Source organism: Ylistrum balloti, unplaced genomic scaffold, assembly GCF_031769215.1.
Source record: "Ylistrum balloti isolate Yb309-2 unplaced genomic scaffold, AGI_CSIRO_Ybal_v1 Utg371048, whole genome shotgun sequence".
NCBI classification, from domain to species: domain Eukaryota; kingdom Metazoa; phylum Mollusca; class Bivalvia; order Pectinida; family Pectinidae; genus Ylistrum; species Ylistrum balloti.
This window is the reverse complement of record NW_026782580.1, coordinates 1,194,493-1,221,374: the sequence shown is the minus strand read 5'-3', so window position 1 is coordinate 1,221,374 and position 26,882 is coordinate 1,194,493. Positions and strand designations below refer to the sequence as shown.

The following is a 26,882-nucleotide window of genomic DNA, read 5'->3' as shown; positions in this document are numbered from 1 at the left end:
TTTGCATGGTTGCTGTATGTCACGTGATAGCATAATACAGTGCAGAGCTGAAGACAACACTGCTCATTGATTGGACAATATTAGTATAAACCCGGGACATACGATTTATTTATGGGTGAACTTAGTTAAATCAGAGATCAACCTGCATAGGTCTGTAATTGAATTTCCATGTTAAAATCTGAATAGTTAAGGCGCATGTTTTCTTAAATCAAGATATGTATCTTTGTATATATAAAACATACTATTTCAAAAGATTAAAATATGAATTTTCAAATTTTTTTTTATGGTCTTCTACCCCTAATGTATAATGTATATTTTTTAGTATACTGAACTAAGTGACAACAGTCTGATTATCTATAAAGAGTATGAAGACAATACATTTTTTTGGATAAGAATAAATTAGCTAATGCTTGTATTTTAATTATTCTTAACTCCTACAAACATCATATACACCACTTGTAACAGACACGTATATATATTGTATCATTTACGTCTCTGCTCAGAGGTAGACCAAATGTGACATTGGAAAGAACAAATGTAAAACTAACATTCCCATTCATGATCAGAAAGTAATGATACACTTTTTTCCATATTCAACATTACAGTAAATGGTACATTTTCCCTGTATTGATCGGTATGATTTGTAACAAATACCTGACCTACGACCGTAAGATAATGAAAGGTACTGTAATGTTTAGATTTCCCATTGAGTTCTGGTTGATAAACCTTATCATTAAACAAACTGCTCTCCAATTTACAGTTCAATATCCCTATTCGTATAGAGTAAACATAAACGAAATTATGACGTAATGACAGCGGCATGATAAGGCCACAAGGTTGTACCGATCTGGACTTATAAACCTGGTATTGTTTCACTTGTGAAATCGTGCAGAGAACTAAGAGACAAACTGATGTGACACAAGAAAATTACCTGTTCAGTAAATATCGACACAGGATCCACAGTGACTGTAGATCTTGCACCACACACGCAGACCGTCTGTTTATCTGCTTTTCAAACTATTTGATTAAAAAAAACCCTGCGGATTGGAAATCACCAGGGACAAAAAGGTGTGTACACTTAATCAAAAGTGTATCCCCTAGATCTGGAACGATAAGATATTTTTTATATTTGTTAAAGGGCGTATCCTCAGTTGTCTGGAGCATGAAGCTAACTATACATTTACTCAAGAGTGTATTCCCAAGATCTAGAAGAGGTAATTACTGATACATATTTACTCAAAAATATATCCTCCGATATCTAGAACCAGTAAATACCACTACATAAACTAAGGATTGTATACCCTAAGATTTGGAAGAAGTTACTATCTATATATTTACTCGCGAATGTACTACCTGTACATTTACTCATAAGTGTATTCTCAAGGAACAAGAACAAGTGACATTCTATACATTAACGAAGGAGCGCATCCCATTAAATTAACTCAGAAGTGTGTCCCCTGAGATTAACTCACGGGAGTGTATAACTTTAGATGGACTCAGGAGTGTAACCCTTAAGATCTGGAAAAAAGTAAACAATGAATCAATTGAAAGAATCTGATTATTTGTTTAGCAAACAGAACTTCATATTGCTGACGTTCACATAATTAATAGTGATCTGTGGCAGAGTGCCCCATGTACTATTTTTTTCCTCCCACAGTAAGGTCATATATTACTAGGTATGTGTATGTAAACAGATGAGCTGTAAAGCTCAATGGAATAACATAATTTCAAATTTAATGTGGTTCAACAATTGAGGCTAGAACAGCATTGAAGCGAACAGCAACAATTAGGACAAAGAGATGTTCGTGTATAGTATAATCATTCACTTAGATCAATATCTCAGTCCATGGTATGATATAGAGGTATAAAAAAAAAGATCCAGTGGTGACTTCTCTGGTGTTAGCTTTTGTGGTTGTTCATTGAGCCCTCCCCCTCTTCTTACTGTTCTTATATAATTAATCTTATCTACCTGTGCTCCGGAAAGCAATAGCCATTTTGTAAAGTGATAAGGTAGCTTGGACAATATGATTGGAAAGGTTTTCAAGAAGAGATAAAAAAAAAACAAGTGTTAATTATAATTTCACCTGCACCAAACTAACCATTAACTATAGTCCGGCGTGTGGGGTCAGAAATTAAGGATGTGTTTGGATCATACTAGAAACATTCTATCAATCGACCATTGCTCAGAGGGAAGTCGTTGATTCCTACTGATATTGAAAAACCATATCAGAATCTAGTTTCATTGTCTATTTAATTGGCTTTATTTACAAAAGCTAAGACAGTATCAGCAAATAAAAAAAGAAAAGAATAGTGTCAGAAGTGGGATTCGAACCCACGCCCACATACGTGGACCAGAACACTCGTCCCTCTTGCAAGGGAAGTGGTATTAGCACTTGAGTCTGGCGCCTTAGACCGCTCGGCCATCCTGACTTATGTCTATGTGGTAGTTATCATACTTCATAAACTCTTTACCATCAATTGAGGAGGAAAGCTTTGGAAATATTGATATTCTGCATTTTTAGATGTATACTTGTTATTTCTTATTTGGTATATACTCAGTTTTATGAAGGTGAGCGAAATGAGCTGTTATTCTTTGTTTTATTATACTGCTACATTTACTCATCAATAAACGTCACTTCCGCAATCAACAGAACCATGTGTGTAGGATATCGCAAACAGGTACAGTTGATATTAGCCTATTAAGGTAATTAAATGTTCAGTTGTTATGAAATAAACATTCGCTCAAACTGGATGAAATATGGTCGTTTCAGGGATCTACTTACAGGTGTTCAACGTAGTTCGGCATGGTGTATAGTTTGCAGGACACAGGCGCTTGTAACACAATCGATAGGCCTATACACAGGGGTTCGTTACAAATAGGATATGTATATGAGTTGGCTGACTAGATTCTACAATGCCTATCATGAAACTTGTCATTAAAAAGTATTTTCTAAAGAAACCTTTTTTATTGATGCTGAGTAGAATCGACTGTCAGTCAGTTGTCACATGTGTCTCTTGACTTTTGGAAAAGCCATGTCACAAGGGAGAGAGAACATCGGCTGAACATGCCAAGTCATCATGGAGAGTACTGATATCAATACATTATCATACTGAGACAGCTTTAGACGTATAAGAGATAAAGTGATTCCAGAAAAGTCATTGCCTTCTGTGAATCTTATATGCCAGCATTGCAATGAGATTTTTGGGGCAAATAAACTACTTATATGCATCCAATAGATAACATGGCTTTTGATTGGACAACAGATATTAACCACAGTATACATACTGCATAAAGAATTTAATATAAATAAGAGTTTAACTATGAAGTTGAACGATGTATAGTTTAATTGATGTTCAACATTTTCTGCTGGAAATATTTCAGGTATTACATTAACCAAAATCAAGATGGCTGAACAGGAACCAGCAGTGAAAAAGATGAAGCTGGCTGTCAAAAGTGATGGAAACAGTGCTGTAACAGTGCTTTCAAAAGATGTCATCAAGCCAGACGATATGGAAATTCTGAAAGAAGAAATGGAAGAAATGGAACATTTTAAAGAGACAGATGTGGGAATATTGGCCTTCATCAGTGACTTACCTGGTTTCCAGGGTATAATTAAGCAAAGGTAAAAGGGTATAGGCTATGGTCTAAACAGGATAATATGGGAATAGAAATATTTGGCTGGTTTAGATAGGTATATGGTTTACACAGCATAGAACTAACAACAGTTCCTCAAGTTCTACCAAGTCATGACCACATTAGATGTTTAGATAGGTATCTGGTTTACACAGCATAGAACTAACAACAGTTCCTCAAGTTCTACCAAGTCATGACCACATTAGATGTTTAGATAGGTATCTGGTTTACACAGCATAGAACTAACAACAGTTCCTCAAGTTCTACCAAGTCATGACCACATTAGATGTTTAGAGGTATCTGGTTTACACAGCATAGAACTAACAACAGTTCCTCAAGTTCTACCAAGTCATGACCACATTAGATGTTTAGATAGGTGTCTGGTTTACACAGCATAGAACTAACAACAGTTCCTCAAGTTCTACCAAGTCATGACCACATTAGATGTTTAGATAGGTATCTGGTTTACACAGCATAGAACTAACAACAGTTCCTCAAGTTCTACCAAGTCATGACCACATTAGATGTTTAGATAGGTATCTGGTTTACACAGCATAGAACTAACAACAGTTCCTCAAGTTCTACCAAGTCATGACCACATTAGATGTTTAGATAGGTATCTGGTTTACACAGCATAGAACTAACAACAGTTCCTCAAGTTCTACCAAGTCATGACCACATTAGATGTTTAGATAGGTATCTGGTTTACACAGCATAGAACTAACAACAGTTCCTCAAGTTCTACCAAGTCATGACCACATTAGATGTTTAGATAGGTATCTGGTTTACACAGCATAGAACTAACAACAGTTCCTCAAGTTCTACCAAGTCATGACCACATTAGATGTTTAGATAGGTGTCTGGTTTACACAGCATAGAACTAACAACAGTTCCTCAAGTTCTACCAAGTCATGACCACATTAGATGTTTAGATAGGTGTCTGGTTTACACAGCATAGAACTAACAACAGTTCCTCAAGTTCTACCAAGTCATGACCACATTAGATGTTTAGATAGGTGTCTGGTTTACACAGGATAGAACTTAAAATAGTTCCTTTTGTAACCGCGTGGTCTGTAGACACTAGGCAAACCCGGTTGTTGTAAATATCAGTGAGTTCTTTATTACACATATGGTACATATCAAATATAAAGCAGCATAATATCTTAGGCATACAGCAGACAATACAGACGAGCAGACGATTATCACTGACTAGTGAATGGACAGTAGCAGATAGTAGAAGACACTCTGTGTGTGGCACAGGGCCCTACATGACGTACAATAAAGACAAACCAAATAATACCAACTTCAATTTAACTACTAAACTTACATAAAATACTTTAGATTCCAAGGAAATTACAAAGTTCCATAATATTTTAAATAGACCAAATGAAGTGTTACAAGCAACTGCATTATAACCATCTAAACCAACTTTGCAATGTCATATAAAATAACAATAGAAAATAACTTACTTTGAAACAGAATCAGATCCCTTCACAATATGGAAAAGACTAGTGAACACCCTGACACTTGTCACACCTGTCCTGGAGGGGGATGTGTAAACCTGGTAAAATGCTAGCCACAATATACCACTTGGCTAGAGAGAACTTCTCTTTAGCTCGATTGGTTGAGCGTCAGACTAGTAAGCCAGGGTTCGATTCCTAGCGGAGGCATTGAGATGGAAAAATGACCTCTGTTACACTTTATTTCTACCAAGTCATGACCACATTAGATGTTTAGATAGGTTTACACAGGATAGAACTTAAAACTTAAATACTACCAAACTATGGCTACATTAGTCATTTAGATAGGTATCTGGTTTACACAGGACAGAACTTCCAACATAGTCCCTTAAATTCTACCAATCCATAACCACACTGGTTACTACTCGTACAGTGTGGTGATGTTATCCTGTACAGTTGTTTAGTGATGGTTCCTTAATATAAGGGATCACCTTTTTGAATTGTCAGCAAATCTTCAGATTTTTCACTTACTGCTTCTCAAACCTGTTCATAGATGGTCTTTAAGATGTGTTTTTTTTTTCAAAAATGTGAATTTCATGATTCCACATTTTAACATTTGGCCTTGTTGAGACACTATTTAATTTTACTACACGGGATAGTTTATATAGGAAAGCAACTTGTTTGAGTATATTTTGTTCAATTTCTGTTTGAAATGATTTAACTTTTGTTACATTCATTAGGTTGGTGTGTATATTTTGACCCTTGGGACCCAATTAATGTATATATAGGGGTCAAATTGCTGAAATTTTTTCTCTTCAGACCCAGATTTAGTACAATGAAAAACTACACAGAGGAAGATTCTTAAAGTGTTTTGTAAATTGTGTTATTTTTGACAGATTCTTGGTGAGGTATGATATAGATATGGCCTTTCTCCAATATGATAATGCAGGATAAAGTTTAAGTTATCATATTTTACATGCATTGTGATTTTTAAGCTGTATCACAATAACAAAAATGACAGTATTTATATAACTCAGAAGGCCCTTGATCCTCTCTTTACTCCAGATTCTCCGATTTCATTGTAAATGAAGTGAATGAAAATGGAGAGGTGGTTCACTTGACTGCCACTTCAGCTAAGACAGAACCTAACTTGGAGACTGACAAAACTGTAAATCTCCCATCAACTGAAGTTCAGGTGAGTGTGCAGTCTGACATACTGATAACGATCGTTGCTTGTTTCTCAGTTTCTTTGCCCTTTATCCCTTGTTACTTTTTGCAATTTGATGTTGTCTCTGCTCTGTAATTAGTATTGTATATATATGTGTCATGTTTGGTTAATTTTTGGATATGAAGGAGCCCGAAGAGGCAGGAAAGCCTGTTGAACAAACACCTGTCAAATGCAGCCAGCTCCCTGATGCTGAAGTTGATGAACTCAACAAACTTCTGGTTTCTACAGACAAATCTTTTACTGTCACACTTCAGGTAAAGTACTGCATCAAATTGGAGATCTTGATGATTCAAAGTAGTGTAGATGTAGATAGAATAGAATTGTGGAACCTGAGGATCCAATGTAGATTTTGTGTTGATTTAGTGGAGTTTACAAAAAGTAATGTCATGGATTCTTTTTTATAGGCAGAGGCAGGGAGGGGGTTGGTGGGTGGGGGGAGGAGGGGAGAGGAGGAGGGAACTATTGCTAAATATTTTTGGGTAAGCAGATACCGGTATTTTCCCATCATATTAATGTGAAAAAAGGGTAAACAATTCTTTTTACAACATATCCTTCAATGATTGTTACATGAATTTGAAACATTAACAAAATATTTTTATTTAAATATGTTGAAATTATTTGTAAGAGATTTCAAGTAGTAAACATATCTGTGTAAAGAAAGACGAGTTGTATATTATTGATTTGCTGAAACTGCATTTATCCATCAGGATTTGAACATCCTTTGGTATTGACTCCTTCATTATTGGCTTAGCAAGCTTCCACTGAGTTTTTATCAGTCATATCTACATGGTATATTTATATTTAGTGATGTTTTTGACCAGTAGGCAAGTGATGACAAGGAGAAAAGGTGTCAGATTCACAGATCCATTAGGATGAACTTTCCTAACCTGGAAAGTACCACCCTGGAGGTGGACGGAAAGAAGGTTATACAAGTCAAGAAAATCCCTGCATCAAAGAAAGGTATTCATGTCACACCTCAGTGTTGTCTCACTAAATAAATGTGAAAGATATTGCTGAGAAATCAGGTAGGATAAGAATTGACAGTAGACTTAACTTCAGGAGTAACAAGAGGTTGATGTTGAGATGATTTCTGGAATGCTTTCAATCAATGTTAAACTACTCTGTATTTATCATTCACTAAATAAGAAACAGGTTTTAAATTATATGATGTACAAGTGTCGGGACTTTAAATGAAAATTCTCATATGAATAACAGAGATTATATTGGATATAACAAACAGCTGATTTAATGGTCCAACAGTCTGGGATGATAAAGTTGAGTGTATGTTATGATAAACAAATTAATATGAAAGTCTCCATCCTGTAACTACACAGTGTTGTGATAGATGCTATTGCTTTGATTTTGGTAGTATATAAGCTTGTCATGATCCATCATACTTTACATTTAACTTATTTCTACATACATGGTAACTGTAACATAAACATACAGGTCTTGCTTGGTCAGAGTTACTAAATATCATATTAACTACCAGTAGTTGCAATTGTAGTTAAACACAAGGGAGGTAATCGCCAGGGGTGTTACCACCAGAAGAGAAACTGGTGTGGAGACAAGGGAGACTACTGTCGCTTCACCCTCTACAAGGAGAATAAGGACACTATGGATGCTATTTTTAAACTTGCACATATGTTACAGTAAGTGTAATGTTTTTCTCAAAATCTTGTTCCTTCTATCATATTGAATGCTGTTATAAGTATTTTCCCAGGATGAGAATGTGTGCTTTTAACTGTCCTACATTTTAGGATGAGAATATATACGTTAAACTGTCCTTTAAATTAGGACAAAAATGCTTGCTTTAAACTGTCTAATCTTTTCTCATTTTGTTAGATTTACATTTACTTACAAATTCATAATTAATATTGAGACTGTAGAGTAATTTGTGTATGTAAATTGCCAGTTTGTAGTGTTGCCCCTTGGCCGCCACTGTCATAATTTGATTCTCATTCAATTACTCTCTGACAGATTGAGATATTGAACTTTTTGATGTGTAGTTGTTCAATGAAAAGGTGTAATCAAAATTTCTTATTTTGTTATAGTTAGCTTATTTCTTCCAGAGTGTATGTGGTCATTGAATTTAGAAAATGCCATGAAATTATCACAGAAAAAAGCCAAAAGCATCAAACCTTGTCTGCTTGTAGTAAAAGTTAATGTATTATGATGAGTGATATCTAAGACCCTCTTGATTATAGCATATTTTTCAGTTCCATTTCTAGCCCACCATTATCATGTGGTGGGCTGTCCATCTGTTGTCCCTTGTCAGTTGTCAATCCTCGGTTCTTGTTATTACTTTTTCTCGAGAAATACTTATTGGATCTTTTTTTATATGTAGATTCCCTTGGTTACTTGTTGGGCCCATTTGGTTTTGGGACTTACTAGAAAAACAAAATGGCTGACTGGTGGCCAGTTTCGATTTTGACTTTGAAAGTTTGTTATCACTATTTCTGGAGAAGTACTGGATGTGTGCTTCAAAATTCCAAATGTAGGTTCTTTTTGGTCCCAAGTTGCTCCCATTTGATTTTTCAATTGATCAGAAAAACATAATGACTGGCCAATAGCCATCTCAGATTTAACAATTAAGGATTATTATCAAGATTTCTTAGAAGGAATTTTCAAATTTTGTATGATTAAGAGCAAAAAGAGGAGAAAGAAAAAAAGATTGTCAAAAGCTTCAACTTTTAAAGATCATAACGATCAATCAATGGTGGGCCCAAAGATCCTTGGGATCTGTTGTTGTGTCACTTGTATGGTCGTCTTTATAATGATAAGTTGTGTATTGTTTATTATGTTTTTTGAGTATTTTGTTTCAGTTGTTTAATCTTTGTTTCAATTGCAGTGTTAATAAAGGAATTTTCCAGTATGGTGGAACAAAGGACAGACGAGCCAAAACAACACAGGAAGTCACCGCATATAAGTAGGTTTCCATGGTGAGATTTAAGTCTGTTTCCATGGTGTGATACATACATAAGTCTGTCTCCATGGTGTGATACATGCACAAGTCTGTTTCTGTAGTGTAATACAAATTTGTCTCCAAGGTGTGATACAAGTCTGTCTCCATGGTGTGATACAAGTCTATCTCTATGGTGTAATACAAGTCTGTTTCCATGGTGTGATACATACATAAGTCTGTCTCCATGGTGTGATACATACATAAGTCTGTCTCCATGGTGTGATACATGCATAAGTCTGTCTCCATGGTGTAATGCATGCACAAATCTGTCTCCATGGTGTGATACAAATCTGTCTCCATGGTGTGATACAAATCTGTCTCCATGGTGTAATACAAGTCTGTCTCCATGGTGTAATACAAATCTGTCTCCATGGTGTGATACAAGTCTGTCTCCATGGTGTGATACAAATCTGTCTCCATGGTGTAATACAAGTCTGTCTCCATGGTGAAATACAAGTCTGTCTCCATGGTGTGATACAAGTCTGTCCCCATGGTGTGATACATACATAAGTCTGTCTCCATGGTGAAATACAAGTCTGTCTCCATGGTGTGATACATACATAAGTCTGTCCCCATGGTGTGATACATGCATAAGTCTGTCTCCATGGTGTGATACAAGTCTGTCTCCATGGTGTAATACAAATCTGTCTCCATGGTGTAATACAAGTCTGTCTCCATGGTGTGATACATACATAAGTCTGTCTCCATGGTGAAATACAAGTCTGTCTCCATGGTGTAATACAAATCTGTCTCCATGGTGTGATACATACATAAGTCTGTCCCCATGGTGAAATACAAGTCTGTCTCCATGGTGTAATACAAATCTGTCTCCATGGTGTGATACATACATAAGTCTGTCTCCATGGTGAAATACAAGTCTGTCTCCATGGTGTAATACAAATCTGTCTCCATGGTGTGATACAAGTCTGTCTCCATGGTGTGATACATACATAAGTCTGTCTCCATGGTGTGATACAAGTCTGTCTCCATGGTGTGATACATACATAAGTCTGTCTCCATGGTGAAATACAAGTATATCTCCATGGTGTGATACAAGTCTGTCTCCATGGTGTGATACAAGTCTATCTCTATGGTGTAATACAAGTCTGTCTCCATGGTGTGATACATACATAAGTCTGTCTCCATGGTGTGATACATGCATAAGTCTGTCTCCATGGTGTAATGCATGCACAAATCTGTCTCCATGGTGTGATACAAGTCTGTTTCCATGGTGTGATACAAATCTGTCTCCATGGTGTAATACAAGTCTGTCTCCATGGTGTGATACATACATAAGTCTGTCTCCATGGTGTGATACATACATAAGTCTGTCCCCATGGTGTGATACATGCATAAGACTGTCTCCATGGTGTGATACATACATAAGTCTGTCCCCATGGTGTGATACATACATAAGTCTGTCCCCATGGTGTGATACATGCATAAGTCTGTCTCCATGGTGTGATACAAGTCTGTCTCCATGGTGTGATACAAGTCTGTCTCCATGGTGTGATACATGCATAAGTCTGTCTCCATGGTGTGATACATGCATAAGTCTGTCTCCATGGTGTGATACAAGTCTGTCTCCATGGTGTAATACAAGTCTGTCTCCATGGTGTAATACAAGTCTGTCTCCATGGTGTGATACATGCATAAGTCTGTCTCCATGGTGTGATACAAGTCTGTCTCCATGGTGTGATACATACATAAGTCTGTCTCCATGGTGAAATACAAGTCTATCTCCATGGTGTGATACAAGTCTATCTCCATGGTGTGATACAAGTCTGTCTCCATGGTGTAATACAAGTCTGTCTCCATGGTGTAATACAAATCTGTCTCCATGGTGTAATACAAGTCTATCTCCATGGTGTGATACAAGTCTATCTCCATGGTGTGATACAAGTCTATCTCCATGGTGTGATACAAGTCTGTCTCCATGGTGTAATACAAGTCTGTCTCCATGGTGAAATACAAGTCTATCTCCATGGTGTGATACAAGTCTGTCTCCATGGTGTAATACAAGTCTGTCTCCATGGTGTGATACAAGTCTGTCTCCATGGTGTGATACACGTCTGTCTCCATGGTGTGATACAAGTCTATCTCCATGGTGTGATACAAGTCTGTCTCCATGGTGTGATACAAGTCTGTCTCCATGGTGTGATACAAGTCTGTCTCCATGGTGTGATACATACATAAGTCTGTCCCCATGGTGTGATACATGCATAAGTCTGTCTCCATGGTGTGATACAAGTCTGTCTCCATGGTGTGATACAAGTCTGTCTCCATGGTGTGATACAAGTCTGTCTCCATGGTGTGATACAAGTCTGTTTCCATGGTGTGATACAAGTCTATCTCCATGGTGTGATACAAGTCTGTCTCCATGGTGTGATACAAATCAGATTCTCCAAAAGTACTAGGATGATAGAAGCAGTTGCTGGAATGGAAAGCATATTCTGGTTCATTGGCAACACCCTTCATGTATATTTTGTCAATCGTAGTAAGTTATGTCACATTCTCAAATGAGAATGAAACCAAACAGTAAGTATATATATGAGCATTGTACAAGCAAAGAGAATATTTGCCAACAAGATCATGATAGTGACCACTAAACATTCCCAAAGCCTTCATCAACCTGTACTGTAGAACTGTAGAATATTTTCTAAACAGATACCAATGACCACCATAAACTTTACCACAGTCTTCATCAACCTTCATCTCTCAAAACCCTATGGTGTACGTTTATCTCTGTCAAAACTTTTTCTCAGAAATCATGATATTGTGAACAAGCCTTGAATGTAGAATCAACCACAACATGTAAATAACACTGGTTAATGAAGTAGGTATGTTGCTGTGCATAAATGGAGAATTCACAATAGGGAAAAGGAAATTGTCACACTAATCATCTAACTTAGTGGAAAGATGTCCTGTGGCCTATGTCCCGTGGCCTAGTTGGTTTTTATGTAAGTAAAGATTCAAGTAGAATAGTCTGCCATGTTCTTGATTTCTTATTCTGGTCAGTGCCTACTGCTATCTTTTCATACACAAAAGAATTTGGTGGCAGAATTGTGTGAGAGAATAGGGCTTCAGAATGATTACTGTCACACTTTCCAATGAATCAAAACATGTTTAAAGAACAATAGATTGCTCAAAAGGCCTGTCTGAGGTTGCTATATCAGCCTTCAAACTCTTGTCCCATTTAAGTCCTTTATTACGACATAATAACCTGTGTCCGAAACAATAGACGGAGATACTACTTGTCCCAGTTTGATAATCACCAAGAAAACGGGACCACTGATGAAAGCTTAATCATAATGGTTGGATCAATTGCCATCAATTAGTGGTTGTTAAGGCTCTAAGAATTGGTTGATATACAGAATAGTGGGGTAGTTGTTTTAATTGAAGTGAACAATGTATACCATTATATGTTCATACTGTGTATTAAAGAAAAATGGGACTGAAAATGATTGCCCATGATAGCAGAGTTGATGTTATTTTGTTGTTATTGACTAGGTTTCAATGTAATCATGATAAACACTTTTTATCCTTCAGGTTACGAATAGAAAAACTGCAAGCTGTCAGTCCAATCCTTTGGAATATGAAGTTAGGAGACTTCAGGTAATGTATTGTTTCTGGTTATAGAAGTAACTCTAGTTTGAGTGTCCATTTCTTGTCAGCTGCTTTGTCCTATTATTGGTCTGAGAGTCATCCCGTCTAAGCTACTTTGTCATACTTTGGTCTTAGAGTACATCCCCTCTCAGCAGTCATGTCCTTCTTCGGTCTGAGAGTATATGCCCTGTCAGCTGCCGTGTCCTTCTTTGGTCTGAGAGTAAATCCACTCTCAGCTACCGTGTCCTTCTTTGGTCTGAGAGTAAATCCACTCTCAGCAGTCGTGTCCTTCTTCGGTCCGAGAGTAAATCCACTCTCAGCTACCGTGTCCTTCTTTGGTCTGAGAGTAAATCCCCTCTCAGCTACGGTGTCCTGCTTTGGTCTGAGAGTAAAACTCCTCTCACCTACTTTGTCCTACTTTGGTCTGAGAGTAAATCCCCTCTCAGCTGCTTTGTCCTTCTTTGGTCTGAGAGTCATCCCCTCTCAGTAGTTGTGTCCTACTTTGGTCTGAGAGTAAATCCCCTCTCAGCTGCTTTGTCCTACTTTGGTCTGGGTTGGGTTGGATGGGGTGGAGAATTTAAGAAGAACTTATTTTCCAAAATTCTATTATTATTGTTTGTAGTTGTCCCTTTAATCTGCGTTAATATATCTGTATCTGGATTATGTTTTCAGAGTTGAAGTTATTGTAAATATCTTGAAGGGAAAATGTTATACGAATCATAATGCAAGCAGTCAAACGTGTTCTTGTTTGTGATTATAGATATGTTGAAAAACCATTACGACTTGGTCAGATCTGTGGAAACAAGTTTTCTATCGTCCTGAGGTAAGATTTATAAATACGTAGATAAACAAGTTTCTATTGTCCTGCGATATGATTTATAAATTGGTAGATAAACAAGCTTTCTATCCTCCTTAAGTAAGATTTATAAATATATAGATAAGCAAGTTACTTATCGTCCTAAGGTAAGGTTTATAAGTCTGTAGATAAACAAGTTTTCTATCGTCAAAATGTGAGATATTGTATAAACGACAGGTCTGGTCCCCTCAGGGCTGGAGGGCAGGGTCCAATCGCGAATGTTTACAATCAGAAAAGTGAAAAATTTACCTTTGTGCATTAGGATGTAGCTGTTTTAAATCACAGGAAGAGAAACTGATCCTGTTTATTTGACGATAACTGCATTGTTTATGGTAATTGTCCATCGACTATACATGTTGTTACAGGAATGTAACTGAGCCTGATAACCTAAAGATTGACAAGGCAATGATGTCTCTTCGAGACTATGGCTTCATTAACTACTTTGGCATGCAAAGGTTTGGCACCACATCCATTCCCACTTACCACATAGGAAGGTACGTACTCTAAAACATTTCTCATGGTTTATTGAAAACTTCTTGTTTATTTCATTTACAATGTAAACCTTAAAACTGGTTTGGGACCTAGATCAAAATCGGATGAAACAATATTGGTATCATTTATGAGAAAAGTTAAATAGCAGTGCTGTGTCATCAGTCAACAGTCTTCCCAAGCAGTTGTTACACAGTACAATCTTATTGGACTTAGGAATGAAGTTTAAACAATGTTACTCCATGATAGTGTGTCTTGACACTACAACTTAATGTATTGACTCTCCAGCATGGAGCATGCCTATTTCTCTTCAAATTTGGAACAGCCAGAGCATAATCATTGGAGAGTGATTTGCACCATCACCAAATCTCTTGGAAATTTATGATCAATTTGGTTTTGAAGTGCCATTTTTTTAATGCTACAAAAACAAAATCTGGATCAAAATTATCGAGATGTTTACCATAAATGCAACATGTTGTATTTTTCTTTTAGTGTAAAAATAAATATAAAACAGTTCAGAAATTAACAATAAGTGTGATTGCAGTTTTTGTATTGATTTAAAGACTTCCCCTTACAGCAATATCGTTAGAGATATAATTAATTAACTAATTGCTCTCTTAACTTAATCATCATAATATTTAAGTATTGAATATAATTTTTAATACAATACTTAACAGTGTCATCTTGTAACTAGACAATACTTAACAGGGCACGTAATAGGAGATGTATACTTGTATGACTATTACTGAGGCTGACACTAGAGGGAGTTTGATATGAGATATGTTTGTGTTGAAAGGGGTGATACTGTTTAGTGTGTGGGATATGAGATATGGTTGATTGTTTAAAGGGGTGATACTTTATAGTGAGTGGGATATGAGATATGTTTGATTGTTGAAAGGGGTGATACTTTATAGTGAGTGGGATATGAGATATGTTTGATTGTTGAAAGGGGTGATACATTATAGTGAGTGGGATATGAGATATGTTTGATTGTTTAAAGGGGTGATAATTTATAGTGAGTGGGATATGAGATATGTTTGATTGTTTAAAGGGGTGATAATTTATAGTGAGTGGGATATAAGATATGTTTGATTGTTTAAAGGGGTGATAATTTATAGTGTGGGGGATATGAGATATTGTTGATTATATTTTACATTGGGTTGTGTATGAGAGCTGTGTGATTTACAGGGCAAAACTTTACAGGAATTGGGATATGAAATCTGTTGGATTACCTCACAAGACTATACTTTACAGTTAGTTTTGTTTTGAGATCTATGCGATTATCAATAGTGTTACTGAGTGTGATATGAGATTTCTGTGATTAATTTACAGGGCAATACTGAACAGTGAATGGGAGGAGGCGGTAAACCTCATCATGAAACCACGGCCTTGGGGTACGTAATTACTAATCATCACCATATGATTGTTGTAGTTTATAGAAGTTACTTGTTGACCTGTATTAAAGAGTATAAGTGATCTGTATACGGAGGTCCCATGTTAGTATAGACACTTAATTTCTAAGAACTTTGTGGACAACTATGTTTTTAGCCCACCATCATCAGATGGTAAGCAGGTTAAGTCACTCTATATTCATCTTCCATATAGTAACAGCTCTTGTTGCTGTTTCTTGACAAGCACAGGATTAATCATTCTAAAATTTCACATTTGAGTTTGCCTTGTCCCTAGTTGTGCAAAGTTCATTTTTGGACTGATTTAAAAAACGAGATGGCTAATAGCCATTCATCTTTGTTGAATAATATGCTATTCAAATCACCCTTGATACATGGTCCATCGTCCCTTGTCTGTCCATAAGCAATCCTTGTTTTTACGTTTTCCTGAGAACTAGACGGTTCATTCTTAATTTCTTATACACTTTTTAACTTGATCCTTAGTGATGTCCTTTTGATTTTTTGACTGATCAGAAAATCTAAATGACTGTCAGGTGACTATCCTGTATTTTGACACTGAAAGATTTTGCATTTCTTCAGAAGCTCTGGAGGGATCTTTCTCAAATTTGATATTTATGCTCCCATGGTATCTAGTTGTACCCTTTTGATTATGGGACTGATCAGTAAAGCAAAGTGGCTGACTGATGACCATCCTGTATTTGTGTTTGAAATTTTTTTTTTTTCTTATCCAATGTTCTGTCAACAAAGCAAACTCTTTTCCTGGTATAATCAGAAGATCTTTAACACTAGATAGACAGTCAATGTTCCAATAACTTATCAAGGCTTTAGTCATGCCTCACTTGGAATATCAAGGCTTTAGTCATGCCTCACTTGGAATATGCAGCATGTCCATGGAATATGTACAAACATTCAGATCATTGAAAATGTCCAATGACGGACGACCAAGCTTATCCTAAGGCTTAGGGATCTTCCACACAGTGAACCTCTGAGGATACTCACACTAAAGATTCCCACTCTGAAATACTACAGGATGAGAGGGGATTTAATCACTGTCTTCAAAATTATCGGAAATATTTTTCATGGGAAAGTGACTTCCAATTGGTCAACATTTGATACAAAAAAAGGCATGTAGTCACAACTTGAAACTTTAGCCTAGAACTAAGACAGAACTTTTTTACATTTATATCTGTTGATTTGTTGAATCATCTGCACACAAAAAATTGAACACAGAGGCTTGCTGTCAACATCCATGGTTTTGCTTTTAAATGCTATTGAATTCAGGATTATTACCATTATTTCTCAAAACAGACATTATTATTATTCATAGTATGATCAGAAAACTGAATAAATATGAATTACTTAGATGGATTTGCTAGATATGATGATTGTGTAGATAAAACTTTACATGTGATATGTTCCAGAATATGGTGAGATTGCAGAATGTCGCCGGGTGTGGTGGGAAAAGCGAGACTGTAGTGCTGCCCTTAAGGTCTACCCAAAACGTTATTCCATAGAGCGCACCCTCCTGGCAGCCCTCAAGAAGAACAGTAGGAATTTCTGTGGTGCATTCGGAATGGTAAGGTCATTCTACGTAAAGTAGATCAAAAGTATGATGTCATGTACAGAACAGTGTGATGAGGTATAGAGTGAAGTAAACGATCAGTTTTACTGTGGAAGGTCAACTACCTAACCATCCATGATTCCCTTATGTGTATTTAAAGTAAAAGTTTCTAATTAATATTTGAAAATAAGATCTGAGCTGCATATTACATTGTAATATGTGCATTAAGTAATAATTCAGTTAAATTTTGTTAATATTTGGCCTGTGTAGGCCCAAGGGATTTTCAGAAAAGTGTTATGTCTGTAGTTTATTGTGTTGGTCAGAAGAGATTATAATTAGTGGTTACACAAGGGCATGTCTCCTATTACATGATTGTGATTTGATCATCATGAATTCATGACTTCGGTACTGTGACTGATGTATAATAACTATAGCAACATCCAACAGGTACACAATACTCTCTGGAGTTATCTATGGTTAGTGAGAGTCAGAATGAAGAATAGAGAAAAGGGGTCACAGTTATTGTTGGCATCAATTGATGCTGTTAAACTTTGGAAATTAAATTGCCAAATCAAGATTTTCTGCTTTGCAGTTCCTGCATATATTGGGGCTTGAAAAATATATCAAACTTTCTTCTACAGATACCGAGGAACACACGGCTAATGTACCTCCATAGTTATCAAAGCTATATTTGGAATTGTGTAGTGTCCCGCAGGATCCAAGAGTTCGGGATGAGACCAGTAGTCGGGGACCTTGTGCTCCCACAGGAATCTGAATCCATGGATGTGGAGCAAAATCTGGAAAGAGAGGAAGGTAGCTTTTAACAGGAATGAATAGTGTATATTTAGATAGAAAAAGAGGACAAAACAGGAATGCTGCTGTTTAATTACAGATTTTGAACAATCCTTGGTAGGAATTATGATAAACTTCTAATCAGTTCAAATTAGCATTAAAAATAGGATTTTCTGCAAAAATAGTAGTTGCCCATCAGTTCAAACTCTGCTTAATATTCCTATCCAATAACTACATATTGCCCAGGTAATTCTAAATTCTCTATATTTACATTGACACCAAAGCTAGGAGTGTTTTCACTTTTATACTCCCAGATAATTTTTGAGTGAGCATTTAGTCGCCTCTTCATCTATCCATCAGTCTGTCCATCTGTCTGCCTGTCTTTGTGTTCATCCTTTTGTATCTGGAGCATGACTTGCTCCACATTTAAGCAAGGATCATGAAACTTGTTGTATCCATTGGCCATTCAAAGGCGATGTCATTGTACTAAATTCAAGACGGTAGACACTTCAATTACAGAGTCATTGCCCTTTGTTAAAATTTTGTGTCCGGAGCATAACTTTGCTCGTATTTACAGTAGGTAATTGAAACTCCAGGGCTGCAACTGCACAATTGCAGAGTTATTGCCTTTTGTTGAAATTTCATATTCAGAGAACAATTTTAAATTGCTTGCATTTAAACTGGAACTTCGTATATACATTGATCAGGCTAAGGTGATGTGCATTGTACCAAACTCAGGGCCCTTGACCCCTTAGTCATAGAGTTAATACCCTTTGTTAAAAACATCTTGACCAGAGCATAATTTTACTTGCATTAAAACTAGAAGAATGAAACTTAATGTATACATTGATCATACTAAGATGATGAGCATTATACCAAATTCAGGGCCTTCAACTTCTGGATTACAGAGTAATTGCCCTTTGTTAAAATTTCTTGTCCAGAGTATAACTTCGCATTTATCTTAGCTAGAATTATGAAACTTGTTGAATACACCAATCATACCAAGACAATTTGCAGTGCACCAATGTTCTGGCCTGCAAACCATTAATTCCAGAGATATTGCCCTTTGTTAAAATTTTGTGTCCGCATCATAACTTTCCCTGTATTTAAACTAGGGTAATGAAACTTGTTGGATACATTTGTCACACTAATAGGATGAACAGTGTACCAAATTCAGTGCTTGAAACCCTTTAATAAGAGAATTTTTGCTCTTTGGTAAAATCCTTTTAGGGAGCATTCATCAGTTTAAAACGACTAAATGGTTAGATTTTCATAACCGATAAAAGGTGTTATAACATTTAAATATTAAAATTTAAGGTTAATTCAAATTCATTTGTTTAACTCTGTCATGCATATGTATTCAAGGTCAACAGATATCAAATTTGTCTGAAAAATTCAAATGAAGATTATTAAGCCTTGAGTAATTGTAAAATTGGTATTTTCTTAATTTGGTTTAAATGAATTTAATTTAGACCTACTGGTACTTTGAAAGTTGTGATGTGAAAAGCATAGAGTGTAAGTGGCCATTGTGTCTCAGGTTTTAAGATGTCATATACCTTATTAATGTAGGCTTAGTAAATTCTCAATAATATCAGCTCTATAAACTCTCAGATATGAACTGTTGCATGCTTTGAATTATGTGTAATGGACTTTTCATTGAGAACAAATTTGCTAGATGTACTGTTTAGATCATTGTCAGGTTCCTTCAAAGCAATATTGAACATGATGAATTAGGAAATGAAACCTGAGGTGTCATGAAAATAAACGAATTATGTCAGATATTGTATTTATAAATGACACAAAGCAGGATAAACAAGACATTTGTATTTTGCTTGTATTTACAGGTGATGATGAGAACAATGGGAAGAGATTCCAAACTCAGCCAATCGTAGTTGATCAATCCAACTTAAATGACTATACCATATATGATGTTGTTATGACCATTCCAGGTTATGATGTTATATATCCTGAAAATGCAGGCAAGTTTGAAATGTTTGAATTTCTAAAATAAGATTTTAACTGCAGTAGTGAATCAGCTATTGTAGAGAAAGGAAATGGTCTGTAGTGGCATGCTGTGTTAGGATTTAGTGTTGTGTGCAGTAAGGAAAAACTGTTAAAAATTAATTTCAGAAATTCAGTCCATTTTTCTATACCAAATTTTATATGATTGATTGTTACCTTTATAAAACTTAATTTGTACATCATAATCAATTTTGAGGTTTGCCTTTTTTATTGGAAGAGTTATGTCCCTTATTTGTCACTAGGTTCTGTCTTGTTCAACCCTACAAGGCCTGTTGAAAGAGTTTGGAAAAAAAGATTACTAAAATTTGATTGGAACCTCATGTTTCTACCCATCATGGACTTGTATTTCAATTTCAACAATACTTTCACAATCTTTGCTATTTACTTACTCTGTTCTATAACATTTGTTGGTTTATGTGAAATTTCATATGCATGTCTTCAGTTGAAAATTATTATATATTTCACAGTGAAGAACTGGGTTACTGAGATTTTGGAGAAAGATAACCTTACCATTGAGAATTTTCGACATAAAAACAAGTAAGTAAAGGATTCTACTATATGAATGTTCTACATCACCTGTTTTCTCTCAGTCCTTTGGCTGTTTTGACTGGTGACTATATATATTACAGTATACACTGAAAGGCACCTACAGGAAGATGTTGATCTGTTCTATATATATTATAGTACACACTGAAAGGCACCTACAGGAAGATGTTGATCTGTTTTATATATATTACAGTACACACTGAAAGGCACCTACAGGAAGATGTTGATCTGTTCTATATATATTACAGTACACACTGAAAGACACCTACAGGAAGATGTTGATCTGTTCTATATATATTACAGTACACACTGAAAGGCACCTACAGGAAGATGTTGATCTGTTCTATATATATTACAGTACACACTGAAAGGCACCTACAGGAAGATGTTGATCTGTTCTATATATATTACAGTACACACTGAAAGGCACCTACAGGAAGATGTTGATCTGTTCTATATATATTACAGTACACACTGAAAGGCACCTACAGGAAGATGTTGATCTGTTCTATATATATTACAGTACACACTGAAAGGCACCTACAGGAAGATGTTGATCTGTTCTATATATATTACAGGCAGTACACACTGAAAGGCACCTACAGGAAGATGTTGATCTGTTCTATATATATTACAGGCAGTACACACTGAAAGGCACCTACAGGAAGATGTTGATCTGTTCTATATATATTACAGTACACACTGAAAGGCACCTACAGGAAGATGTTGATCTGTTCTATATATATTACAGGCAGTACACACTGAAAGGCACCTACAGGAAGATGTTGATCTGTTCTATATATATTACAGGCAGTACACACTGAAAGGCACCTACAGGAAGATGTTGATCTGTTCTATATATATTACAGTACACACTGAAAGGCACCTACAGGAAGATGTTGATCTGTTCTATATATATTACAGGCAGTACACACTGAAAGGCACCTACAGGAAGATGTTGATCTGTTCTATATATATTACAGGCAGTACACACTGAAAGGCACCTACAGGAAGATGTTGATCTGTTCTATATATATTACAGTACACACTGAAAGGCACCTACAGGAAGATGTTGATCTGTTCTATATATATTACAGTACACACTGAAAGGCACCTACAGGAAGATGTTGATCTGTTCTATATATATTACAGTACACACTGAAAGGCACCTACAGGAAGATGTTGATCTGTTCTATATATATTACAGGCAGTACACACTGAAAGGCATATTACTACAGGAAGATGTTGATCTGTTCTATATATATTACAGTATACACTGAAAGGCACCTACAGGAAGATGTTGATCTGTTCTATATATATTACAGTACATGCTGAAAGGCACCTACAGGAAGATGTTGATCTGTTCTATATATATTACAGGCAGTACACGCTGAAAGGCACCTACAGGAAGATGTTGATCTGTTCTATATATATTTCAGGCAGTACACACTGAAAGGCACCTACAGGAAGATGTTGATCTGTTCTATATATATTAAAGTACACACTGAAAGGCACCTACAGGAAGATGTTGATCTGTTCTATATATATTACAGTACACACTGAAAGGCACCTACAGGAAGATGTTGATCTGTTCTATATATATTACAGTACACACTGAAAGGCACCTACAGGAAGATGTTGATCTGTTCTATATATATTACAGGCAGTATACACTGAAAGACACCTACAGGAAGATGTTGGTCTGTTCTATATATATTACAGGCAGTACACACTGAAAGGCACCTACAGGAAGATGTTGATCTGTTCTATATATATTACAGTACACACTGAAAGGCACCTACAGGAAGATGTTGATCTGTTCTATATATATTACAGTACACACTGAAAGGCACCTACAGGAAGATGTTGATCTGTTCTATATATATTACAGTACACACTGAAAGGCACCTACAGGAAGATGTTGATCTGTTCTATATATATTACAGGCAGTACACACTGAAAGGCACCTACAGGAAGATGTTGATCTGTTCTATATATATTACAGTACACACTGAAAGGCACCTACAGGAAGATGTTGATCTGTTCTATATATATTACAGTACATGCTGAAAGGCACCTACAGGAAGATGTAGATCTGTTCTATATATATTACAGGCAGTATACACTGAAAGACACCTACAGGAAGATGTTGGTCTGTTCTATATATATTACAGGCAGTACACACTGAAAGGCACCTACAGGAAGATGTTGATCTGTTCTATATATATTACAGGCAGTACACACTGAAAGGCACCTACAGGAAGATGTAGATCTGTTCTATATATATTACAGTACACACTGAAAGGCACCTACAGGAAGATGTAGATCTGTTCTATATATATTACAGTACACACTGAAAGGCACCTACAGGAAGATGTTGATCTGTTCTATATATATTACAGTACACACTGAAAGACACCTACAGGAAGATGTTGATCTGTTCTATATATATTACAGTACATGCTGAAAGACACCTACAGGAAGATGTTGATCTGTTCTATATATATTACAGTACACACTGAAAGGCACCTACAGGAAGATGTTGATCTGTTCTATATATATTACAGTACACGCTGAAAGGCACCTACAGGAAGATGTTGATCTGTTCTATATATAATACAGTACACGCTGAAAGGCACCTACAGGAAGATGTTGATCTGTTCTATATATATTACAGTACACACTGAAAGGCACCTACAGGAAGATGTAGATCTGTTCTATATATATTACAGTACACACTGAAAGGCACCTACAGGAAGATGTAGATCTGTTCTATATATATTACAGGCAGTACATGCTGAAAGGCACCTACAGGAAGATGCTGACCAGACCAAAGGATGTGACCTGGCAGACATACCTGTACAATGATGTGATGCAGCCAATTGTGCTTAGTGATATGGACAGACTTGAAGGGAAGCCTGAACCGCAGTCTATACCAGGTCAGATCTCGTATTTGTCTCAGTGCCAAAGTTTGAAAAAATCATGCATCTTAACCTCCATTTAGCAAATAAATTATGTAGAAATTATTTTTAGCTCACCTGGCCTGAAGCATCAATTTTGTATAAACAGTAGGTCTCCACCTGCTGGGGTGGGGCCAATAGGGGTAATACAGCTGTAGGAATGATTGGTTTTTGCCTAACTTTGGTCTGAAGCATCGTTAGATGAAGGGAAATCAATTTTGTCTTCGCTTTCTAAGGCTGGGTGGTATAGTGGAAATAGAGGAAATTCTCTAAAATCCTTCTTTTGTGGGAATGCCTTGATTCTGTACTAATTTGGTCTGAAGCATGCTAAGTTGAAAGGAACCACATTTTGTATAAACCAGGAGTCCATCAGAGATGTGGGGCCAATTAGGAAAAATGTAAGTTGTTAATATCGTGTTAATATGGATGTTCTCCAAGTATGATCTGAAGCAATTTATATGAATAGTGAATCTGACATATTTGACAACAAAGGCAGGACCCAATACGAAAAGTCTTTGAGAAATCATCTATCATATTTGAAATTCTGTGTTAAATGACTGAATAGCTGAATAAGCCAGTTGAAGAATGCAGGCCCCTTCGGTCACTTCTTATTTTTACTTGCTGAAAGGCTTTTAAAGATTAAAAATTCAAAACTGTATCAGAATGTAATATGAAAGGAAACTCATGACAGATCCTCTAAATATTGGAAAAAAATGTTACCACCTATTTTCTAACATTTTGCTGATCATATGACTTTCACAAATGAGAATCTGTTATGATAAAATGAAGTTGCTACTCCTAAAGGTAAAAGAGTTTACCCATCAGAAACAGCAGTTGTAATTTTCACAAGTAAATGGATTTGGCTGCAAAGTCCTGAAAGTATAAAGATTTCAAGCTGTTAGGAAAAGTCCCTGGGGTTATAGAAGACCATTGGGGTAAATTTTAACAAACAATCCTGTAAGGCTGAATTATATAGGCAGTAGATATCCTAGTGAGTGAAGAATGAAAGGCTGCATTTCAAGTTTTAGAAATAAACAGAATTGGACCAGGGTTTGGAACTTTGTCAGATGACTGTTAAGGTCCATCAACCTGACCTGTTGCTTTAAAGACTCTCCTGACTGCTGAGCAGGTCTTCTTGTTCCTCTTTACTAAAATTATGAAGTCATTAAAATGTTGTAGGTGGTTCTTTGAAAGCCCTGAAGCTAGAGATGACACTTCCTCCTGCCTGCTACGCAACCATGGCTCTACGCGAAGTTCTCAAGATGGACACTTCGTCAGCACACCAATCAACGCTAAACCAGACAGCACAGGATGTCAAAACTAGTGATGATAACATGAAGGACACCATGACTTGACCACTTTACACCTAGTAAATGTTATGTGTCTAGGAATTTAAACTTGGGAGATGACTGACATCTATCACAAATGATTTTTTGATAGTCATCATGTATCAAGCAAAGTGTCCCGAGGGGAAAATGCCACCTGCTGATTGCGTTATCAGTTATACTGGTAAAGTAAAATCTATCAGAATATTTTCTCCCCAGCTATACTCTGTCAGGCTGCAGAAAATATTGTTTATTATTTGAAGACCAAAATATCCAAAACAATCATTAAATGAAACTTGATGACCATAAATGTGTGTTCATTACTTGTTTAGGTGGATCTTCATAACATGAAATCTTTGTAAGATAATACCCTTCACTTAGTTACGGGGAGTGCTGTAGATAATACACCCTACTAAGTTAAAGGGAGGTGCTGCAGTGACAAATTTTATCTTTGAGGAATGAGTGAAATTGAAAGAGCTAGATCAAGTTTTATACAGGGTGGTGCAGTGGTAACGCACTCGCCTTTCACCTAGCCAACCGGGGTTTGATTCCGGGAATGGACGTGAAAAGGTAAGGGGTCACCTGCCCTACCATGTGGTTTTTCCCCTGGTACTCCGGTTTCCTCCCACAATAAGACCCCTCGCACACTTACATCCGGGTCGACAAGAGTGATTAGTATAAGTTGACATAACTTGTTTTGAAATTGTTGTAAAATAAATAAAGTTTATATAAGTTTTATACATTAATGCTTGAACAACAAGGAAAGTACTTCAATCAAACTGAAAATTGATGCAAAAATATGAATTAAAACAACAAAGAAAATATTAGCATGTCGAGAGAGTCTATTCAAACTCAAATTTGATGACAAGATTTGACCAAAAGAAAGATTTACATCAGGACCCCTTAAAAAGTATAAGAAGAATAAGACATTGTGATCTGAAAAGGTAAACGTCCTCTGTTTCATCGACATCACTCGCTATGTAAATCTTGGTCAGTCCAAGTAAGGAAAATCACATTCCCAATAAGAGTTTTTTAAAATCCATATGCCAAGTTAGAAGTAGAGAATACTGGTTGCCTTACCTCGTTTGTTTTGGATTACTCAATAAGCACAAATTTATATGGGTAATCTTGTTGTGATACTGTTTACTCAAGAATTGGAATTAATGATGTAACAAAATAATGAAAAATACCCTGCCACTACTAGGGTTTGAACAAAACCTTTTGAACACTCTATTGCTTGATTTAAGAGGGAAATTCACACAAGCTAAGGCTTGTATGGTGATCTGTATTCTTCTACATTTGTATGAATTTTTTAGACTTCAAATAAAGCTCACGATCAGACTCGTTCGGTGGAGTGTTGCACTTTCTAATCTCTAGTGAAAATTTGTATGTGGTTTGACTATTCCTGCTTGGAGCAGTTTGTGTTTCTCTGAAGCTGGGAAATGTCCTGATATTTGTTGTGTCCTTGAGCAAGATAATTTATTCAAATTTCCTTGGATGTTGTTTTACGGGTCTCCCATATGCCATATTGAGATAGACAAAAGTTTTTTGAAGTAGACCCTGTCTCTAAATAACCTCACCTGTTGATGCAAGATAAACCCAGTAAATACCAAACAAAGATGTGTGCTTTAAAAAAGGACATTATGGATGTAACCATGATAAGCACTTAAGCCATAATATACAAGTACCACTCATCTGAAGATATCTTCTCTTTAACTCAAGGGGAAGAATGCAAGACTAGGAAGCCAGAGATCCTGGTTCAATCACTATTGGAACTGCTGACATTTCATGTCCAACATTAATTTTTTAATATTTTGAACTTCTAAAATTCTGTATGTATTCAACCTTATTAGGACCCTGCATCGGGATGAGGGTGCCCTATAATTAACAGCTTGTGTGCCTGCTTTAACTTTCCACATTTTTAACTGTGGTATTTTTCGTCAGATTCTCTTCGATTTTTCTATGTGGGTTTATATTTATAAGACTTAGCATATGTTCGATAACCAGTGTAATCTGTTAATATTTGCAA

General features: G+C 36.2%; 1 protein-coding gene and 1 non-coding gene across 4 annotated transcripts; one reads left to right on the top strand and one right to left on the bottom strand.

Moving 5' to 3' along the window:
- Window positions 1-2,311: 2,311 nt before the first annotated feature.
- On the bottom strand, window positions 2,312-2,430 carry Trnal-caa (transfer RNA leucine (anticodon CAA)). Its single transcript has 2 exons — window positions 2,393-2,430; window positions 2,312-2,357 (listed from the first exon to the last, which is right to left on the bottom strand). It is a non-coding gene; the product is annotated as a tRNA-Leu (tRNA).
- Window positions 2,431-2,553: 123 nt separating this feature from the next.
- On the top strand, window positions 2,554-25,163 carry LOC132560313 (pseudouridylate synthase 7 homolog). 3 transcript variants are annotated; one of them, XM_060224983.1, is made up of 17 exons: window positions 2,554-2,569; window positions 3,383-3,623; window positions 6,160-6,289; window positions 6,448-6,576; window positions 7,147-7,282; window positions 7,830-7,974; window positions 9,174-9,251; window positions 12,837-12,902; window positions 13,654-13,716; window positions 14,115-14,243; window positions 15,571-15,632; window positions 17,069-17,223; window positions 17,850-18,021; window positions 19,845-19,979; window positions 20,490-20,559; window positions 23,356-23,507; window positions 24,708-25,163. In XM_060224983.1, exons 2-17 carry the CDS (start codon window positions 3,406-3,408, stop codon window positions 24,881-24,883), a joined length of 2,016 nt encoding a protein of 671 aa, XP_060080966.1. In that variant the 5' UTR covers window positions 2,554-2,569; window positions 3,383-3,405; the 3' UTR covers window positions 24,884-25,163. The 3 variants fall into 3 exon arrangements, with proteins under 3 accessions (XP_060080966.1, XP_060080963.1, XP_060080965.1); XM_060224980.1 differs by lacking the exon at window positions 2,554-2,569 and adding an exon at window positions 2,655-2,679; XM_060224982.1 differs by lacking the exon at window positions 2,554-2,569 and adding an exon at window positions 2,671-2,704.
- The last annotated feature ends 1,719 nt before the right edge of the window (window positions 25,164-26,882 follow it).

Excerpts from the sequence above, each read along its gene's own strand:
- LOC132560313 (XM_060224983.1), top strand. The coding sequence starts at position 3,406 with ATGGCTGAACAGGAACCAGCAGTGAAAAAGATGAAGCTGGCTGTCAAA. Across the intron at positions 3,624-6,159 it reads CAGGGTATAATTAAGCAAAG|ATTCTCCGATTTCATTGTAA; the intron begins GTAAAAGGGTAT and ends TCTTTACTCCAG. Across the intron at positions 13,717-14,114 it reads AAGTTTTCTATCGTCCTGAG|GAATGTAACTGAGCCTGATA; the intron begins GTAAGATTTATA and ends ATGTTGTTACAG.